This window comes from Myotis lucifugus, unplaced genomic scaffold (assembly GCF_000147115.1).
Source record: "Myotis lucifugus unplaced genomic scaffold, Myoluc2.0 scaffold_79, whole genome shotgun sequence".
Lineage (NCBI taxonomy): Eukaryota > Metazoa > Chordata > Mammalia > Chiroptera > Vespertilionidae > Myotis > Myotis lucifugus.
In genome coordinates this window covers 50625-68666 of record NW_005871127.1, presented here as the reverse complement: position 1 = coordinate 68666, position 18042 = coordinate 50625, and the positions used below count along the sequence as shown (strand labels likewise).

The 18042-nt window shown below is 39.6% G+C and overlaps 1 protein-coding gene across 1 annotated transcript in view; it reads right to left on the bottom strand.

The window, feature by feature from the left end:
* Positions 1-18042, bottom strand: part of TTC39B (tetratricopeptide repeat domain 39B) — a 92735-nt gene that overhangs the window by 31712 nt on the left and 42981 nt on the right. Inside the window, exons 7-11 of the mRNA XM_023755556.1 lie at positions 9691-9758; positions 6395-6459; positions 3202-3307; positions 1719-1784; positions 23-171 (exon numbers count right to left, since the gene is read on the bottom strand). Coding sequence (XP_023611324.1) covers positions 23-171; positions 1719-1784; positions 3202-3307; positions 6395-6459; positions 9691-9758 — 454 coding nt within the window. The remainder of the gene's footprint in view (positions 1-22; positions 172-1718; positions 1785-3201; positions 3308-6394; positions 6460-9690; positions 9759-18042) is intronic.

Sequence of the window (18042 nt, the reverse complement as noted above, 5' to 3'; positions counted from 1 at the left end):
CACAGTGGCATAGGTGACAAACCCAAAGCCTCTGGAGCGCTTGGTGTTTGGATCTCTCATCACCACACAGTCCGTGAGCGTTCCCCATTGCTCAAAATGGCTCCTCAGAGTCTCATCGGTTGTTTCAAAGCTCAAACCTCTGATAAAGAGCTTCCGCAGCTGCTCCAGCTCCTTGGGAGACGCAGACTTAGACATGATGACTGCAACAGGGGAAATTCCAACGATGCTTACTCCTCGGTGTTCACCAGCAGAAAGCTAGCCAGGTTCTTTCTCTATTCTCCTGTTACATCTATATTTATACCAGTTGATTTTAATCCTATCCATTCTATTCCAAAGGTTAGGGCGTTTCTTATCTCCATTCCAAGGTCACTACTCTATTGTTCTGTTAAGCTACAAGGAAGTAACTGAAGGAGATTATCCTAAGTAAAGATTATGTAGCTTAAGCGTGATTGTTCATAGTTAAGGTGATTAACTACCCACCTGGCACTTAGTTAAAGGGTTTTACGGATTTATTCCCTTCCTTAGTCCTGTTAATCCCTAACTCCAGGGAAAAATCCCCACCTGGGGAAACAACCTTTCTCGGAGAGGTGACCCTGGTTAAAACACATAGTGCTAAGAAGGGGAGCAAACATATTAAGAACAGCATGCCATATACTCCAGGTCCCTTGAAACATATGCTGTGCAGATGTTTCTTCCCTGAAGCAACTGTGTCAAGCAGCAAGGATGGACCAGCTTCCGGCATAGGATAAATGAGGGGAAAAATTAAAGGTTTTTGTCCTGGCTGGGTGGCTCAGTTGGGTACAGCATTGTCCCATAGCCCAAAAAGGGCATGTATGGGAGGCAACCAATTGATGGTTCTCTCTATCCCGAGTCGGGGTATGTATGGGAGGCAACCAATTGGTGGTTCTCTCTCTCTTTTTCTCTCCTTCCCTTCCTTTCTCTCTTAAACAAACAAAAAAAATCATTAAAAACATCCTCGGGGAGAATTTTAAAAATTACAGGTTCTTGTATATATTCTCATACATTTCTTGAAACCTGCTCTCCTAATTAACAGGGATGGCTTTTGCAATAAGGCAACTCTGATAATAGCATATTGAATGCTATGATTAATAAATGTTATACAGTACAAAAACAGACTCATGGAAAACAAATGTCCTTGCTTAGTTTTATAGTGAAGCTTGTAAAAAAGACAAGGAAACCCAAAATACTGCAGCTCTGCTTGATCATGTGAATCATTAAATGTTAGACTTGGAAATCTAGCCAATTTCCTAGTTTTACAAAAGACTCTGGGGTTGTAAAAACGTTAAGGAAGCAAATGTGAACCAAGTGTACTGAAGCTCCAAGCAAGCACAACACAGGGTGGGGCAAAAGTAAGATTTTGTTGAGTACACAAAACACAGACGTTATTCTTGTATTATTAATTACTGCATTATTTTCCATCCGAACAACTGTAAACCTACTTTTGCTCCACCCCGTATTGGTCAAATAAAAGTTTTAATTCAGAATTTAGGTAACAAAGGTAAAAAATTGAACATTCAGTAGAAAAAGCATCTCTAATTCCTAAAAGACATGATCAAGGACCAATGGCTCTTTATTATCCTGCAAACAAATTGCCAACAATTGTCATGTTGGTCATGAGGACATGTTGCATTGCTCTACAATTCAGTAAATAACAATTTATCTTCATTGTCAAAATTGAGATTAAATTAAATTTGTACCCTATTTCCAGAAAATCCTATGAATTCTAGTAGTCTGATAATCCGTGCTGGTAAGAGGGACAGCATCTGTAAGAGAAAAATAATACAAGTGTACTCACATGTTAGTGTATCTCACCGTAGGTAAATGTTAAACTCCAAACAACTTCGAGTTTTAGTAATTCAGGAATATGAAAAATTAGAACTGAGTTGAAATCACTAGACGTGTCTCAATCCTCACTTACTGCACAGGTTGCGATCATTACTTGTGAATTAATTTCATTTAGCTAAGACAATAATCTAAAAAAAATGTTTAAAAAAAGGAAAACCTGGCCTTCTCAGCATGCTCTAAAGACGACGTGCCCCGTCATGTGTAGTGATGCAATGAGGAGGAGGCAATTCCTCAGGGCCCACCGTTCCAAGCAAGGTTTCTTTTAGCGTCCTCTTCAGAAAGCACAAGGGTGTTGTATTCTGCATGACCTGCAGGCACCACCAAAGTGGACCGCTGCACGCTACAGCCCCTCCCTGGGACATCCCTGCGGAGCCGTGGTGAAGGGAAATCCTCCCAGTGCCGAACGTCCAGCACTGCACCTGGCTGTTCACTTTGCTTAGAAGGAGAAATGCCCGCATGGGTGATTATATGCGATTCATGGGCTGGAGCCCATGGTTTGTTTGGATGGTCAGGGATTTGGGAAGAGCATGATGGGAACATTGAAGACAACAAGGTCTGCGGAAGAGGTGTGTGGATGAACCTCTCTGAATGGACAAAAGCCATGAAGACAGTTGTGTCACATGTGCATGTTCACTAAAGGCTGACCTCAGCAGAGGAGGATTTTAATAACCATGTGGATGGGGTGACCCATTCTGTGGACAGTGGTCAGTCTCCTTGCTCAGCCACCTCTGTCAGCGATCCATGGGCTCGTGAACAAAGTGGCCGTGGTAACATATACACTCGTGCATACGATTCCCTTTACCAATTTGTTTTCACAACAATTCCAGTCAAACCTTAATAAAATTCAAAATCTCTAATATATCACAATTGGACAGGTATCTACTCCCAACGTTTCACCTCACCCAGAACATCAAAATCATTCCCCAAGTTGGTAAGCAATTCCTGGTTATTATAAATTTTAACCATAACTTGGGGAATGTCACTCCATCACCTATTTTTCATTTCAGAGCCGTCATTGCTATAGCAACAATATTTCTGATGGGGAAATGGAACTGGATTCCTAGGCCTTCTTACAGAAAAATGTTACTTCTCCAGAGTGCTATATGCTTCCCTTATTGTACAACCCAAAATTATTCTGAACATGTGCAGGACTTTACAACACATACTGACCAAAGCCCCCACTGGGTCTCAACAGAAGAAAACTGATCCCACTCTACCACTTACCAACCAGACCCAGGCAGAGGGTCAGGGTGAGGTTCAAATACAGTACAGAAGGCACTGAAAACCTACGATCTTTTACAAACGATTCTGGTGGGTATATAATTATTTACTTACCAAATTAAAGGCCCCTATTCCAAGTTTGACACCCCCTTCAAACTCATGGAAGAACTGTTGCTCAACTTTGTTCTTCTGAAGTATATGCAGGATAGAAAGACATTCTCTGGATTGAAGACAAAAGTTAGAGCACAAATTTATTATGACTCTGAAAATGATTAAGTCAAATTTCACACTTACACACCATAAAATAATTGTCATTGGCCAAAATTCTAGAAAATATCTAAGTGGATGCTGCTGTGTTGAGCTTTACTTTTAAAGCTATTGCATAATTATCAGTTAGGAAAAATGGCACGCTCCTTTCTACACTGTTTACCAGGACTAATCCTCTGGGCTTAAAGCAAGAGAGGTTCAAACACCAGCAAGTATGACCCAGGAGACGTAGGACAGCAGAACCTCGGTCTCCCAGCCTCCCACAATGTGGTAGAGGGGACTTCCGGGGTGCGGTCCATTCCCCAGCCACCCTATCTTCCATCAACTAACTGAGATGCTACTGACAAAAAAACCTGAATTTCAGTGTGATCACCACAGTCTCCAATAGACCAAATGAATTAGAGCTTGTGACTAGGAGACACTGAAAGAAGAAAGCAAATTCCATCACAATAGCTCCATTTGTCCTCTTATTTTTTCCTGTTCCTCCAAGCAAATCTTACTGATTTCTCACTTTAATATCTTTTCTATGCATTTCTCCCTTTCCCTTCACCTCTTCAAAAGAGAAATGCAAATTAAACTCAATGACAAAGATAGAAAATTTATAATAACCAGGAACTGCTTACCAAATTGGTAAACATATTTTAAGGATATTAAGAAATAACCAGATATTATGTGTTATGATGTAATTATAATGCATGCACCTATATTATCATGTGTTTAAGTCAAATTTATTTAACCTGAATCTAATAATCCTGTAGCTCAAACTTGCAGATTACAGGAAATATAAGGAGCTATGAACTGAATTATGTCTCACCCCCCACAAATTCATAACCACCCAGTACACTGGTGTGACAATTAGAGAAAATTGAGTAAAGCCAATACATTAGTTCATAATATTAAATCAATGTTAGTTTCTTGATTTTAGTAACTGTACTGTGGTTCTATAAGATGTTAACTTTTGTGAAACTGAGTAAAGAATATCTGAAAATTCTTATAAAATTCTGAAATTATTTCAGTGAAAAAATTTTAAAAACACACAAAAGTTTAAAGGTCTTCGTACTTTAGGATTATAAAAAAACACTTTCCTATGTTTTATTAGTATTCTTTTTAAAATATTCTAATATTAAATCTATATGGAATTTATTTTTGCATAGTCATTTTTTCAAAATGAAGACCAATTTTCCCAAAATCATTTGTTAAAGTCGCTGTCTTCCTCTACTGTTTTGAAAGAAATTTATGTATGTATAGGAATTTAGTATATTTTAATACACACAAGTGTGTGTACACGTGCGTACACACACATGACGCATCTGTTTCAAAACCCCATGTTCCATTCCACTCGTATATGTCTGTGCCATAATAAGACTATTTTAATTTCTTCAGTTTTTTAAGTTTTGATGACTAGAAGCAATCAATTTTAACAATCATTTATATCTTCTAAAATATTTTGAGAGAAAAGCTAAAAACAGTTTATCAGGATCCCACAATCCATCCCCCTCCAGGGTTTTTGAATGGAATATAATTTTATGAAATCATTTTGGGTAAAAGTATCTTTTAAAATACTAAATGCTTCAGTCTGAAAATACCCAGGAAAAAATGAAGAACACCAAAAATGGTAGCTATATGGATACATAAAGAAGACTCTAATATAAGACTATTTCAACAAAAGATTGGCACTGCATTGTGAGGTTTATAATATGCATATGTGTACTATTATCAGAATCGTATAAAAGACAACAGGTGGAATATGAAACTATACTTTTGCAAAGTTCTTATATCTTATGTGTAATGGTACAATATTAACTCTAAGTTGACCGTGACAAGAAGTATATTGCAATCACTAGAGCAACTATTAAAAAATTAAAGATGGCTACAGCTGAGAAAATAGAAGGATTATTTACTTTTTTAATTTATTAAAGCAAAAGAAGGGAAAAAACCAATGAGGCAAAGTGAAAAAAACAAAATGGTAGTCACAAGTGCAAACATATTGTCATACTGATAAAAACGAAGGACACAATGATGCGCAGCTACAAGAAATGCAATTTAAATATTTTTAAAAGGTTTAAAGTAAAAGAATATTTGCCATGCAGACATTAATTATAAAATAGCATGAATAGCTGTATTAATATCAGAAAGAAAAAAATTTCAAGACAAGGAATATTATAAGGAGTTAAGTAGGGACAATTCATACTTATAAAAAGGTTAATTTATTGGGAAAATAAACCAATTAAAAATATATAAGCCTAACATCAGAGTTTCTAAATATACAAAGCAAACACTGATGTAACTAAATGGAGAAATAAATGACTCCAGAATCAAAGTTAGGGAGTTTTAACATTGTGAGTAAATGATAAAACCACTAGATAAAAATCAAAAAGGATGCAGAAACTATGAACAACACCATGGTCCACCTTAATTGAACATTTGAATCACTGCAGAAATTTTATTGGGCAATGCTGCTCTAGAGGCTGGGCCAAAGATATACCTGTCATTTTAAATTTATGAATTGTTTTTAGAAGAGAGATACTCAGATTACCTAAACATAAATTATCAGCTAATGTTCAGCTGTTTTCCCTTAAAATTACATTGAAATTTATATTCTGTTGTCCTATAGCAGTGATGGCGAACCTATGACACGCGTGTCAGAGGTGACACGCGAACTCATTTTTTCGGTTGATTTTTGTTAAATGGCATTTAAATATATAAAATAAATATCAAAAATATAAGTCTTTGTTTTACTATGGTTGCAAAGATCAAAAAATTTCTATATGTGACACGGCACCAGAGTTAAGTTAGGGTTTTTCAAAATGTTGACACGCCGAGCTCAAAAGGTTCGCCATCACTGTCCTATAGCAATCAATCAGTAAGCCAGAAATCAAGTGCATTTTTTCCAACATCAAATTAAAAAAAAAAAACCCTAGTCATAAATTTTGGAAGTCCAAAATGGTCCATAGTACAGGAAAAACTACATCATCGTGGTCAAAAATACAAACTTCCAGTGGTAAGATTTAAAAAGCCCACATCTTCAATTTTAACTTACTTATATATATGGTAACTCGTCCTAATTTTGAGTCCACCTTTGATGAAGTTGATCATATTTTCATCCTGAAAACAATTCAATTAAATAATTAGATCATCTAGCAGGAGATTCTTAAACCTTCCCCACAGCTATGTAGCTGTGTGATCTGAACAAGATACCATCTTTTGAGAACATCATTTTTAAAATTAAAACATTCTTATTGTTTTATATTTGAAATACCGTTTCGTCATTTTTCTTCCAAGTTAGAGGACAACAGAAAGGAAACATTTTTTAAATCCTCAAATTACTTTAAGAAAGTAATTAAAGAAATAACTCTCACAATAAGGGGTCATATTGGTGAATACAAACGTACTCTAATGAACTTTCTTCTTGGTTCAATAGAATCCAAAATGGTTGGCCCTAGGAATATGATCTAAGGCCTTTGCCGTCCCTGTCCGTCAAACTCCAGTCAATGGGATTCGGTTCTTTTTTCACAGGGTATTTTAATAGACAAAGACCATTTATCATTGTGAGTGTCATTCATATATATTTCCAAACTAAAAATAACTGTTCTGGATTCTAAATTTCTTGTCAATAATATGAAGTTTTGTTTTTTGGGGGAAAAGCACTTCTCTTTGCCCAGTGGTCATCAACCATCAAATTGAGGCAGTTGGCCTAAATGAACGGCATTTTTAGACTCAGCATTCTAAGGTTCCAAAAGTCTCTTTAAAAAGCATATCAAATTAACTGCTTGAAGGAAGTTACTACAGGGTAGCAAAAGGAGGTTTACAGTTGTCTGTATGGGAAATAATACAATAAATAATAATACAATAATAAACTTTGTTTTGTGTACTCACAACTGTAAACCTACTTTTGCCCCACCCTGTATAATAGATGATGCAAATGGAGATGGTCCCATGTTTCCCATTTCTAAGAACACTTTTCTAAGCTATTAATATCAGAAAAATGCTCTGGTATTTATATCCTCTGCACTTGAACATCATCTGAAGCAAAAGAAAAATTGACTTTAGTTTACTAATTTCATTAATTACTTAAACATTTAACATTTAAATTATTATAATATTAATAAATACAAAATTCACTACACAATTTTTATCATTGTATTTTAAGGTATTTTATGATTACACAAATTGCAATAATGGCCAGGAAAAAAATGTGCTTAAATTAGATTAAAATCTGCCTCAAATAAGAATATTTTATTTCATGATTCACCAAACATTGGCTGAATGCCTGTTTTACACTATGGCACCTGGATGCAAAATTAGACGAAAGCAATGCAATGTGCTAAGCAGCGGTTCTCAACCTGTGGGTCGCGACCCCTTTGGGGGCCGAACAACCCTTTCACAGGGGTCGCCTAAGACCATCGGAAAACATATACATAATTACATATTGTTTTTGTGATTAATCACTATGCTTTAATTATGTTCAATTTGTAACAATGAAATTGGGGGTCACCACAACATGAGGAACTGTATTAAAGGGTCGCAGCATTAGGAAGGTTGAGGACCACTGTGCTAAGGGATGGAGGAATGCATGCGGATGGAGACATGCACAGCGGGATGCCATAACAGCACAAAGGTGGGAGGGCTGGAGGACGGGAAGTATCAGTGCTTAAAGCACACACACACACACACACACACACACACACACACACACACACACACACTGATTAGGAAGTAGCCTGGTGAAGAAAGGCAAAGCAGATGTAAAGTTTGCAAGCAAAGGAAAATCCAGTGGGAAGGTGAGAAAGCATTACAGGTCACGGGGTGCTTGGCCATCCTCAGCACTGCTGCAGAAATCTACAGCAAAGGGAATGACGAAGGAGTAAGAAAGCCACCTCTACCCAGGCCACTCGAATATGCAACATACCTGCCACCTGAGGCCTTCGGGAAGAAGGGAGCGGGGAACTAGGGGAGATACCGGTTTAGTTTGAAAAACCCTCCTCCATTTCTGGTATTCTAACACAGAACCACTGCTGTAGTCCGTGAGAGCTACTCAAGGCTGAGGCAGAGGAATGACAAGGTGAGGTGCTCATCTTTGAGAGGGAGCTCAATTGCACAACGGAGAATGAGCGGGAGGTCAGAGAAATTAGAGTCACGGGGGTTGCTGTCCAGCCCAGGGAAGAGCTGAGGCGCACCTCCACTGGACAATTATAATCAGAAGAAAGAGGAAGAGTTGGAGCTGCTAACTCTTCCCAAGGTAAAAGAGGCATGACCACGAGACTGACTGGATGTGGAGGCGTGCGGAAGAGGAAAACCATGGATATCTCCCGGACGTTTGATTACAAGTATCCAAGCATAACATAAGCCTTCAAATCACAGATGTGGTTGTCAAATCCCCATTTGGGAAACACATCAGAAAAAAGCGAAGGCCTCCGTGACTAACATCATGTTTATTTACTAAGGCGGGAAGACTTGTTTTTAATCAGCCTTCATAATACGTTGGATTTTAAGAAACAGGGTCATGGGCCTGATGGATTCAATTTTGCCAAACTAGGATCCAACCTAAGTGGTCACCCTTCAGCAAAAGAGAAAAGCAATTCTCAATACAATGTGAAACACTGAGATTGAGGAAAATTCTTTTCATATTACAGCTGAATTTCTACCTCTTACAATCTCCACCCCACGGCTGCCCCACGGTGCCCATCACCGCCACCCATGCTTTTTAGAAGCATTGGAAGATACAATGATAGGTACTGGTGGCAACGGTCCCTCGAGGTGAAATTAAAATGCCTCTTAGGGAAATGAGTCATGGTTTTGTTAGTGACTTTTTAAAAATGCTCATTCAGAGGAAGAACTAAAAGCAAGACAGGGGAATGAGAATAGGGAGAGAGAGAAAAATAAAATCTGAAGTATGCATGAAAGGTGTGGCTCTCGGTGCATGCATAACTGAGCTCTGCTGAAGCAGCTGATGCAAGAAGGGAATGGCCAAGGATTAGGGAAGCCTTTTATGCCCGGGCCACTGCTGTGTGCAGCCCTCTACCAAGAAGAGCAAGCACAGAGGGAGAGAGAAGCTCAGTTTTCATACAGAGGAGCATCCTGAAATTAGGTGTGGTACTTGCAAGACAGTTTCTTTAAAAGGCAGTCGTTTCCAGTAGACTGCAGTTTGAAACAGACTCTAAGTGCATGTGAATAGGAATAAAGCTCCCTGGTTTATCAGAATAACAAGTATCTTTCATTGCAGCTCTAAGTCAAAAGAACGGAAGCGCCGACATGGAAGGAGCCATGTTTTTCCTATGGAGTTTTGGCAGGCTACCCTACCCCAGCAACATGGACTCTAAAGCAAAGGTTCGTTACCTGCACAAAGGTGAGTGCTGCTTTCTGTAGGAGACACTCGGCATAACAGATTTCGGCATGCATTTCCTCTATGAAAAGAAACAAATAAAATCATATTAAGGAAAATCCCAGTGCACAGTAATTGCTCTGAGATGTTCAGAAAAGACTGGTAGATAAATGAGCCCAAGAGAAACGCAAAACCCTAGATTGCCCTGATGCTTCTGTAAAAGTGGAACGATGACCTCCGTTCTCAGTCTCTCCCCAAGATTTTCCCAGAATGTGCAAACTGGCCCAGGAGAGTCATCTTATGGTTCCACTCAAATGTGAGGGCAAGGAGTCGGGCCGTTGGTGTCAGGGACCCGAACTCAGCTCGTAAGAGGAAACCAAAATTCAAAAGCATTAAAACCAAAACAGAAAACTGCTTATTTTTAATAGCAATATTCAAGCTTAACAGTTATAAAGATTGAAAAAACTAACTTACATTTGTGAATTCTAGCTTCTAAAATATGAAGGTACGATAATCATGGCAATGATCAGACACAATAGTAACCTGAAAACAGCCATTCTCTAGAGTTCTGTGAAAAAGAACTGTGCTGTGTGCACACGTCATGGCCCCTACACACAAAGGACATGTGAAAAGCGCACGAGCCAGGTTTGAGGCTATGTTGATGGCTGTGACACCGAGCACGGGAACAAAGCCCTGGAACGGGGGCCCGTGGAGCGCCTCAAACACTGGGTCTATCTTCCCAAACAAGACATTACACTTGCAGAGACTGGGGAGAAGCGGGGAATCTTTGCATTTTTGCATGAAAAACATCAGTCAATTCCTGTTTTATCCCTGAGATGCAAATGGGTATTTTATTTAAGTAAACGAGCTTGGGGTGTTTAACAGCCCGGGTTTGAGGAGAGGCTCTGCCAAGTACTCAGCGGTAGGACCTCAAGAAAGCTCCCCGGCCTCTCTCTGCTGGTCTCCTCGTTTGCACGGCCTGACTACAAGGTCTCTACTGCAGAGCTCAGGAACCGGTGAGGTGCTGGGTGTGGAGCTCACCATTCCGAGAAGCACCTGATACATAAATAAAGCAGGACATTCTGTGTGCCGCACTGAAAACTAATAGGGTGTTTCTGTGCTAGTGGAAAAGCCGTTGAATTAAACTGGATAAGAACTATTGCTTTTATTTACACACTGTTATGCCCAGATTTCAGGATCCCCAAGAAACCACACCAGGGAGCCAGCCGTGTCCAATGCAAAAGCATAAGAGTCTTTATTCAAGCCCAGGCTTGGCTCCCCTACCCTCCTTACTGACGGAGCAGCAAGTGGCAGAGAGAGAGCTAGCCCTGTGGGAAGAGGGGTTTTATAGGGGGTTGGAGTAAGGGGAGGAGAAAGGACTGTGGGCCCTGCCGATTGGCCAGGTGCAAGTCGGTGTCTTGTTACACAGGATGTGGTCATATCTATGGTGCGCACTTCCCTTGATTGTCATTGGTTAGTTTAAAGAAGTCCTGGGTGTGGCTAGCAGAGGCTTGGGCTTCCGGGAAGAAGCCTTGCTGAGCACATGACTGCCCAAAAATGGAGGATCCAGGGTAAGATGGAGGGCATAGCCCTTACCCTGGGGCAAGATGGAGGGCGTAGTCCTCGCCCTTTCACACACCAGACCCCTGACCTCTGTCACACACACACACTACACACCACTGGTTTTCACAAATGGGTTCAACGTCCTGCCATGCTCATATTCCACAGATTGAATTTACAAAAAAAGCAACTCTACCTCTAAGATCCCCCACGAGCACCCATAAGGATGGGCCGCACTTGAGGAGTGATGGCCTCTGCACATCCCTGCAGCATCGACAGGGTCTCAGTCCTTCGAAACACCCCACCTCCACGTGTGCTTTTGGACTTTCCCGGTGTATTCAGTCGATAAAAACTGGCAACTTCTATTTGTAGAGTCACCTGACTATCCTCTCCCCCGGGTACACTTGTAACAAAGCGGGCAGGGTTAGGAACTATTCACTTTGAAAGTCTGCTCAGTAACCCAGACAGTTGGCGTGGGGCAGGTGCCACGGGGGAAGCTGCCGTTGGGCGAGGAAAGTGCAGACCACCTGCAGGAGTGCCTGTGGCTGAAGCACCAGGTATAAAGGGAGGCGTGGCCACTAAGTCTGGAAATGTTAAGTCAAAGCTAAATTATGGACAACCCTGAATGTCAGAGTCGGGCTCGATTTGGGAGGCAATGGCGAGTCCTCGCACACATCTGGGCAGAAGGGTGGCAGGGTCAGAGTTACGAATAGACAGACAAATCTATCAGCAGCTGAAGGATGTAAGCAGAAAGCAGAGATAAAAGGCAAGGACTTTTGAACTATATGTACATATTCTTCACATTAAATCCCTCTCCCATCCTAAGCACTGCCTATAACTATCTGTTCCTCAAGGCAATTCAAAAGCCATTCGGGGCGATATGCCAGCCACGAGAGAAGGACGGGTGTGTTCCATGTTAAACCCATGAAAAGTTTAATTAACTATATTTCCTCTTGCACCCAACCAGCCACTCAAGGATGTAAATGAAAATTACCAAGAGGAAAAACAAATCACACGCTAAAGCTACAATGTTTTGACATGCTCCCTTGAACACAAAGTCTGTTTGGATTGCACTGGCAGCCAAATTCATTAGGAATAAATGCAACTTAATTTGTGAAAGTCTTATTTCTTCGATGTCTTAGTTCACTGAAGGGAATACCTTCATTTTGCATTGAAATGCTAGCTAAGCATGCCTTTGGGTATAAAAGTCTAAGTAAGCCTATATTTCAGAATAGGCTATAGTCATAAGTTCACTTATTTTTTTAACTTATGATTATTAATTAATTTTTATTTTTTAGAGCAGTTTTACTAGTAGACTTCACAGCAAAACTGAGTGCATGGTACAGATTTCCCTCATAGCCTCTACCCCCACACAGGCATAGTCTCTCCCACTATCAACAATCCTCCCCTCCCCAGGGATACATTTGTTACAATTGATGAATCTCCATTGGCATCATAATCACCCAAAGTCCATAGTTTACATGAGGTCTCACTCTTGGTGTTGCACATTCTCTATGTTTGGACAAACGTACAATGACATGTATTCACCAGTATGGTATCCTACAGGGTGCCTCAGTGCCCTAAAAATCCTCCATGTTCTACCTATTCACGCCTCCACATGATCCCCCCGCAGCCACGGATCTTTTCACTCTCTCCATAGTTTTGACTTTTACAGAATGTCATATACTTGGAGTCATACAGTATGTAGCCTTTTCTGATTGGTGTCTTCTGCTTAGTAATATGCATTTAAGGTTCTTCCATGTCTTCCCATGATTTCATAGCTCTTTCTTATTCTTAGTGCTAAATAATATTCCATTGTCTGGATGTTTATCTACTCACCTACAGAAAGACATCTTGGTTGCTTACAAGTTTGGGCATTTATGAATAAAGCTGCTATAAACATTCATTTGCAGGTTTTTGTATAGACATGATGTTTCAGCTCTTTGAGGAAATATTAAGGAGAGCGACTGCTGGATTATATGGCAAAAGTATGTTTAGTTTCATAAGAGACTGCCAAACTAGCTTCCAAAGTGGCTGAACCATTCTGCATTCCCATCAGCCATGAAGGGGAATCCCTGAGGCTCCACATCCTTGCCAGCATTTCCTGTGGTCAGTGTTCCAGATTTTGGACATTCTAACAGGTGTGTAGCAGTGTCTCATTGTTGTTTACTTTTTAATATTTAGTAAAAAAGTATTCCAGATTTTCTAAAGTGCTATGTCCAAAGACATAATAAAAAGATCAGAACACAGCACCATCTATTTTCAACATCTCTAACGCAGGAACAATTCAACATTTCCCTTATCCGTATATGACTCATTCAATGACCTTTTCTACACGTCTACGGGAGAAAGTTTAGGTTACAGAGGAAAGAACTATGGCTTAGAGAAAGGTAGATCAGGTTTGAACCCTGCTCTGCTGGGCCATGTGCTTAAACTTCTGAACATTAGTTCCTACTCCATAAAGGGAAGTTACACAGATTAGATTGAATAATGCTAACGAAAACATCAAGAACAATGTCTGACACATAGACATAATGGGGCATTATCACTATTACCTTTTAAATGATGATTATTACTTATACTGACACTAAAAATACTGTTATTCTTCCCAAAACTAAGGGGGGGGGGGACCATCAAATGTCAGCCTTCATATTGGAAAAAAAAAAAAAAGGAAAGCTGAAGGCAACAGGCCACTGGAGAGAAACCAGATAGAGGAAAACAGAAAGAATACAGATGAAAGAGTCAAATTTCTTCAGGGCCCATTTAAATTCCCACTGACCGACTTTAGTGGCCTTTAGGATTACTGGGGCCAATTTACATCAATGACCCAAAGATGGAAAATATGAAGCCATATTCTACCCAAAATCAAGGGGATAAAAAAAATTCTTATGGGTTCCTACAGGTTATTTTCTGGAGAAAAGGAAGTGGGCTCCAGCTGCCTGGGGTGACACAGGAAATGCCGTTCTGTTCTGTAATGGTTTAAGGGTCGACATCATACCCTTTAGGAGCAAGTCCCATAGGCCTCTCCTGTAATCAGTGCCTAGCCTCCCATCTTACAAATGTTCGCAAGTTCTTCAATGTGTACAACAGGTTGGTGATAATGTTCTTCTAACAAAATAAGACCTCACAATACAACACATTAAAAAACTATGTCTGGCCCTGGCCATTTTGGCTCAGTGGATAGAGCATCAGCCCATGGACTAAAGGGTCCCAGGTTCGATTCCAGTCAAGGACACGTACCTCAGTTGCAGGCTCAATTCCAGATCCTGGTCAGGGCATGTGTGGGAGGCAACCAATAGATGTGCCTCTCTCACATCGATGTTTCTCTCTATCTCCCCCTCACTCTCTCTAAAAATCAATGGAAAAATACTCTCAGGAGAGGATTAACAAAAAATAATAAAAATAAATAAAAACTGTGCCTGACATACATGTGAAGACCAGGTATGACTCTGACAGAATAGTTCTGGCCTTAATCAGCCACAGCCACTTCCACTATTGGAGTTACCTCCTCCAGGGAGTCAGTTTGACAATGACGACACGTGCACAAATTCTCCTTGGATGGTAGAGCTTTACTCTAGGCTGGCCACATCTGAAGAACATGATTTTCTCCTCTGCAGGACATCTGGGTGTTCTTTTCTTAGAAACAATTCTGACTAGAGTGTCACACTTATAAAACAGAGCTGATCAGGGACCTTCTGCCCTCATCTCAGTGGGAACATAAAGGAATTGACAACAAAAAGAGTCATTTCTTTCCCTCTCCAACTAATCAAAGTGCTATGGCCATTCCCGGATTCTCGAATATTTCCTAAATATCCACAAACCAAACATCGTCCATATTGTAAAACATAATTGATGTGTGTTTTTTAAGATATCAGAATTACTCCTTTTAACCTTGAAAACAATTTAATAGCTTGCAGAAAAATAGCAACTCTCATACATGGGTGGTAAAAATATAAACTGACCTAACTCTTTGGAGAAAACACAGGTACCATCTATAAATATTAACAACTTTCAAATCCTAAGTCCCAGTCATTTCACTTTTAGGACTTTTCCTCTGAAACACTTACAAAAATGTATGAAGACATAGGTTCTAGAATTTTAGGACATGCTCCGGCTGGGTGGCTCAGTTGACTGGAGCATCGTCCCATACACCTAAATGTAACAGGTTTGGTTCCCAGTCAGGGCACATACCCAGGTTTGGGTTTGATCCCTGTGGCAACTGATTGATGTTTCTCTCTCACATCAATGTTTCTCTGTCTCTCCCTCCCTCTCCCTTCCTCTCTCTCTCTAAAATAAATGAAAACATACGCTCAGGTGAGGATTTTTTTAAAAAAGAATTTTAGGACAGCATCATTTGTAATAGTGAAAAAATAAAAACAATTCAACTGTAATTCAATAGATAAAACCAAGTAATTTACAGTACCCCATCCAGTGGAGTACTACATAACTATTAAACAGAATGAATAAAAACAATCCCATTTACCATCGCACCAAAAAAATTAAGATACCTAGGAATAAACTTAACTAAAGAGGTTAGAGACCTCTACTCAGAAAACTACAGGACGCTGAAAAAAGAGATAGAGGAAGACATAAACAGATGGAAGAACATACCATGTTCTTGGATTGGTAGAATCAACATCATTAAAATGTCCATACTACCCAAAGCAATCTATAAATTCAACGCACTTCCCATTAAAATACCAATGGCCTTCTTCAAAGATCTAGAACGAACTCTCCAAAAATTCATCTGGAATAAAAAAAGACCCCGAATAGCTGCAGCGATCCTGAGAAAGAACAAAGTAGGTGGGATCTCAATGCCAGATATCAAACTGTATTACAAAGCCACTGTTCTCAAAACTGCCTGGTACTGGCACAAGAACAGACATATAGACCAGTGGAATAGAATAGAGAGTCCAGAAATTAGCCCGAACCAATATGCTCAATTAATTTTTGACAAAGGAGGCATGAACATACAATGGAGCCAAGATAGTCTCTTCAATAAATGGTGTTGGGAAAATTGGACAGATATAGGCAAGAAAATGAAACTAGACCACCAACTTACACCATACACAAGAATAAACTCAAAATGGATAAAGGACTTAAATGTACGACAGGAAACCATAAAAATTCTAGAAGAATACAAAGGCAACAAAATCTCAGACTTATGCCAAAACAATTTCTTCACTGATACAGCTCCTAGGGCAGTTGAAACTAAAGAGAAACTGAACAAATGGGACTACATCAAAATAAAAAGCTTCTGCACAGCAAAAGAAACCATCAACAAAACAACAAGAAAACCCACCTCTTGGGAAAACATATTTGCCAACGTCATATCTGATAAGGGCTTAATCTCCAAAATTTATAGGGAACTCATACAACTTAACAAAAAGAAGATAAACAATCCAATCAAAAAATGGGCAAAGGATCTAAATAGACACCTTTCAAAAGAGGACATTCAGAAAGCCAAGAGACATATGAAAACATGCTCAAAGTCACTAATCATCCGAGAGATGCAAATCAAAACAACAATGAGGTACCATCTCACACCTGTCAGAATGGCCATCATCAACAAATCAACAAACGACAAGTGCTGGAGAGGATGTGGAGAAAAAGGAACACTTGTGCACTGCTGGTGGGAATGCAGACTGGTGCAGCCACTATGGAAGGCAGTATGGAGGTTCCTCAAAAAATTGGAAATGGAACTCCCATTTGACCCTGTGATCCCACTACTAGGAATATATCCCAAGAAACCAGAAACACCTATCAGAAAGGATATATGTAACCAGATGTTCGTAGCAGCACAATTCACCATAGCTAAGATCTGGAAACAGCCTAAGTGCCCATCAGTAGATGAATGGATTAGAAAACTGTGGTACATCTACACGATGGAATACTATGCTGCTGTTAAAAAGAAGGAACTCCTACCATTTGCAACAGCATGGATGGAACTGGAGAGCATTATGCTAAGTGAAACAAGCCAGTCAATGAAGGAAAAATACCACATGATCTCACTCATTCATGGATAATAAAGACCATTACAAACTTTTGAACAATAATAGATACAGAGGCAGAGCTGCCTCAAACTGATTGCCAAACTGCAGTGGGAAGGCCAGAGAGAGTTGGGGGGCAGGAGGGAGGGGAGTAAGAGATCAACCGAAGGACTTGTATGCATGCATATAAGCATAACTAATGGACATAAGACACTGGGGGGTAAGGGAGGGTAGGGGTGTGTCAAGGGCGGGGGGGAAAAAAAGGACACTTATGTAATACCCTTTGTAATACTTTAAGCGAAAAATAAAAAAATTTAAAAAAAATAAATAAATAAATAAATAAATAAACAGAATGAAATACAAGTTATATATACTGACATGGGAAAACATCAATATCCCAAAGAATAACATTGTAGAACAATATATACTGGTATATTATGTAATTCTATGCTTGCAAAAATGATTAATACTTGAACAACTACAAACACCCCACATCTACTTTGTGTATATTTATATATATATGTAAATATATATATATTTACATATATCTATCTATATATATATATATATATATATACACATATATATATATATATCCTATCTAATAATAGACAAACAGGGTAATTGACCATACCTTTGCTATGCTTCCCATTGGCTAATCAGCGAGATATGCAAATTAACCGCCAACAAAGATGGCAGTTAATTTGCATATGTAGGCGGGAAGCAGCAGAGTGAAGACTGAAGGTGACTTTGAAGGCAGCTCTGGCCAGAGCGAAGGCCTGGGTCCCCGGTGCCGAAGGAAAACCAGTGCAGGCA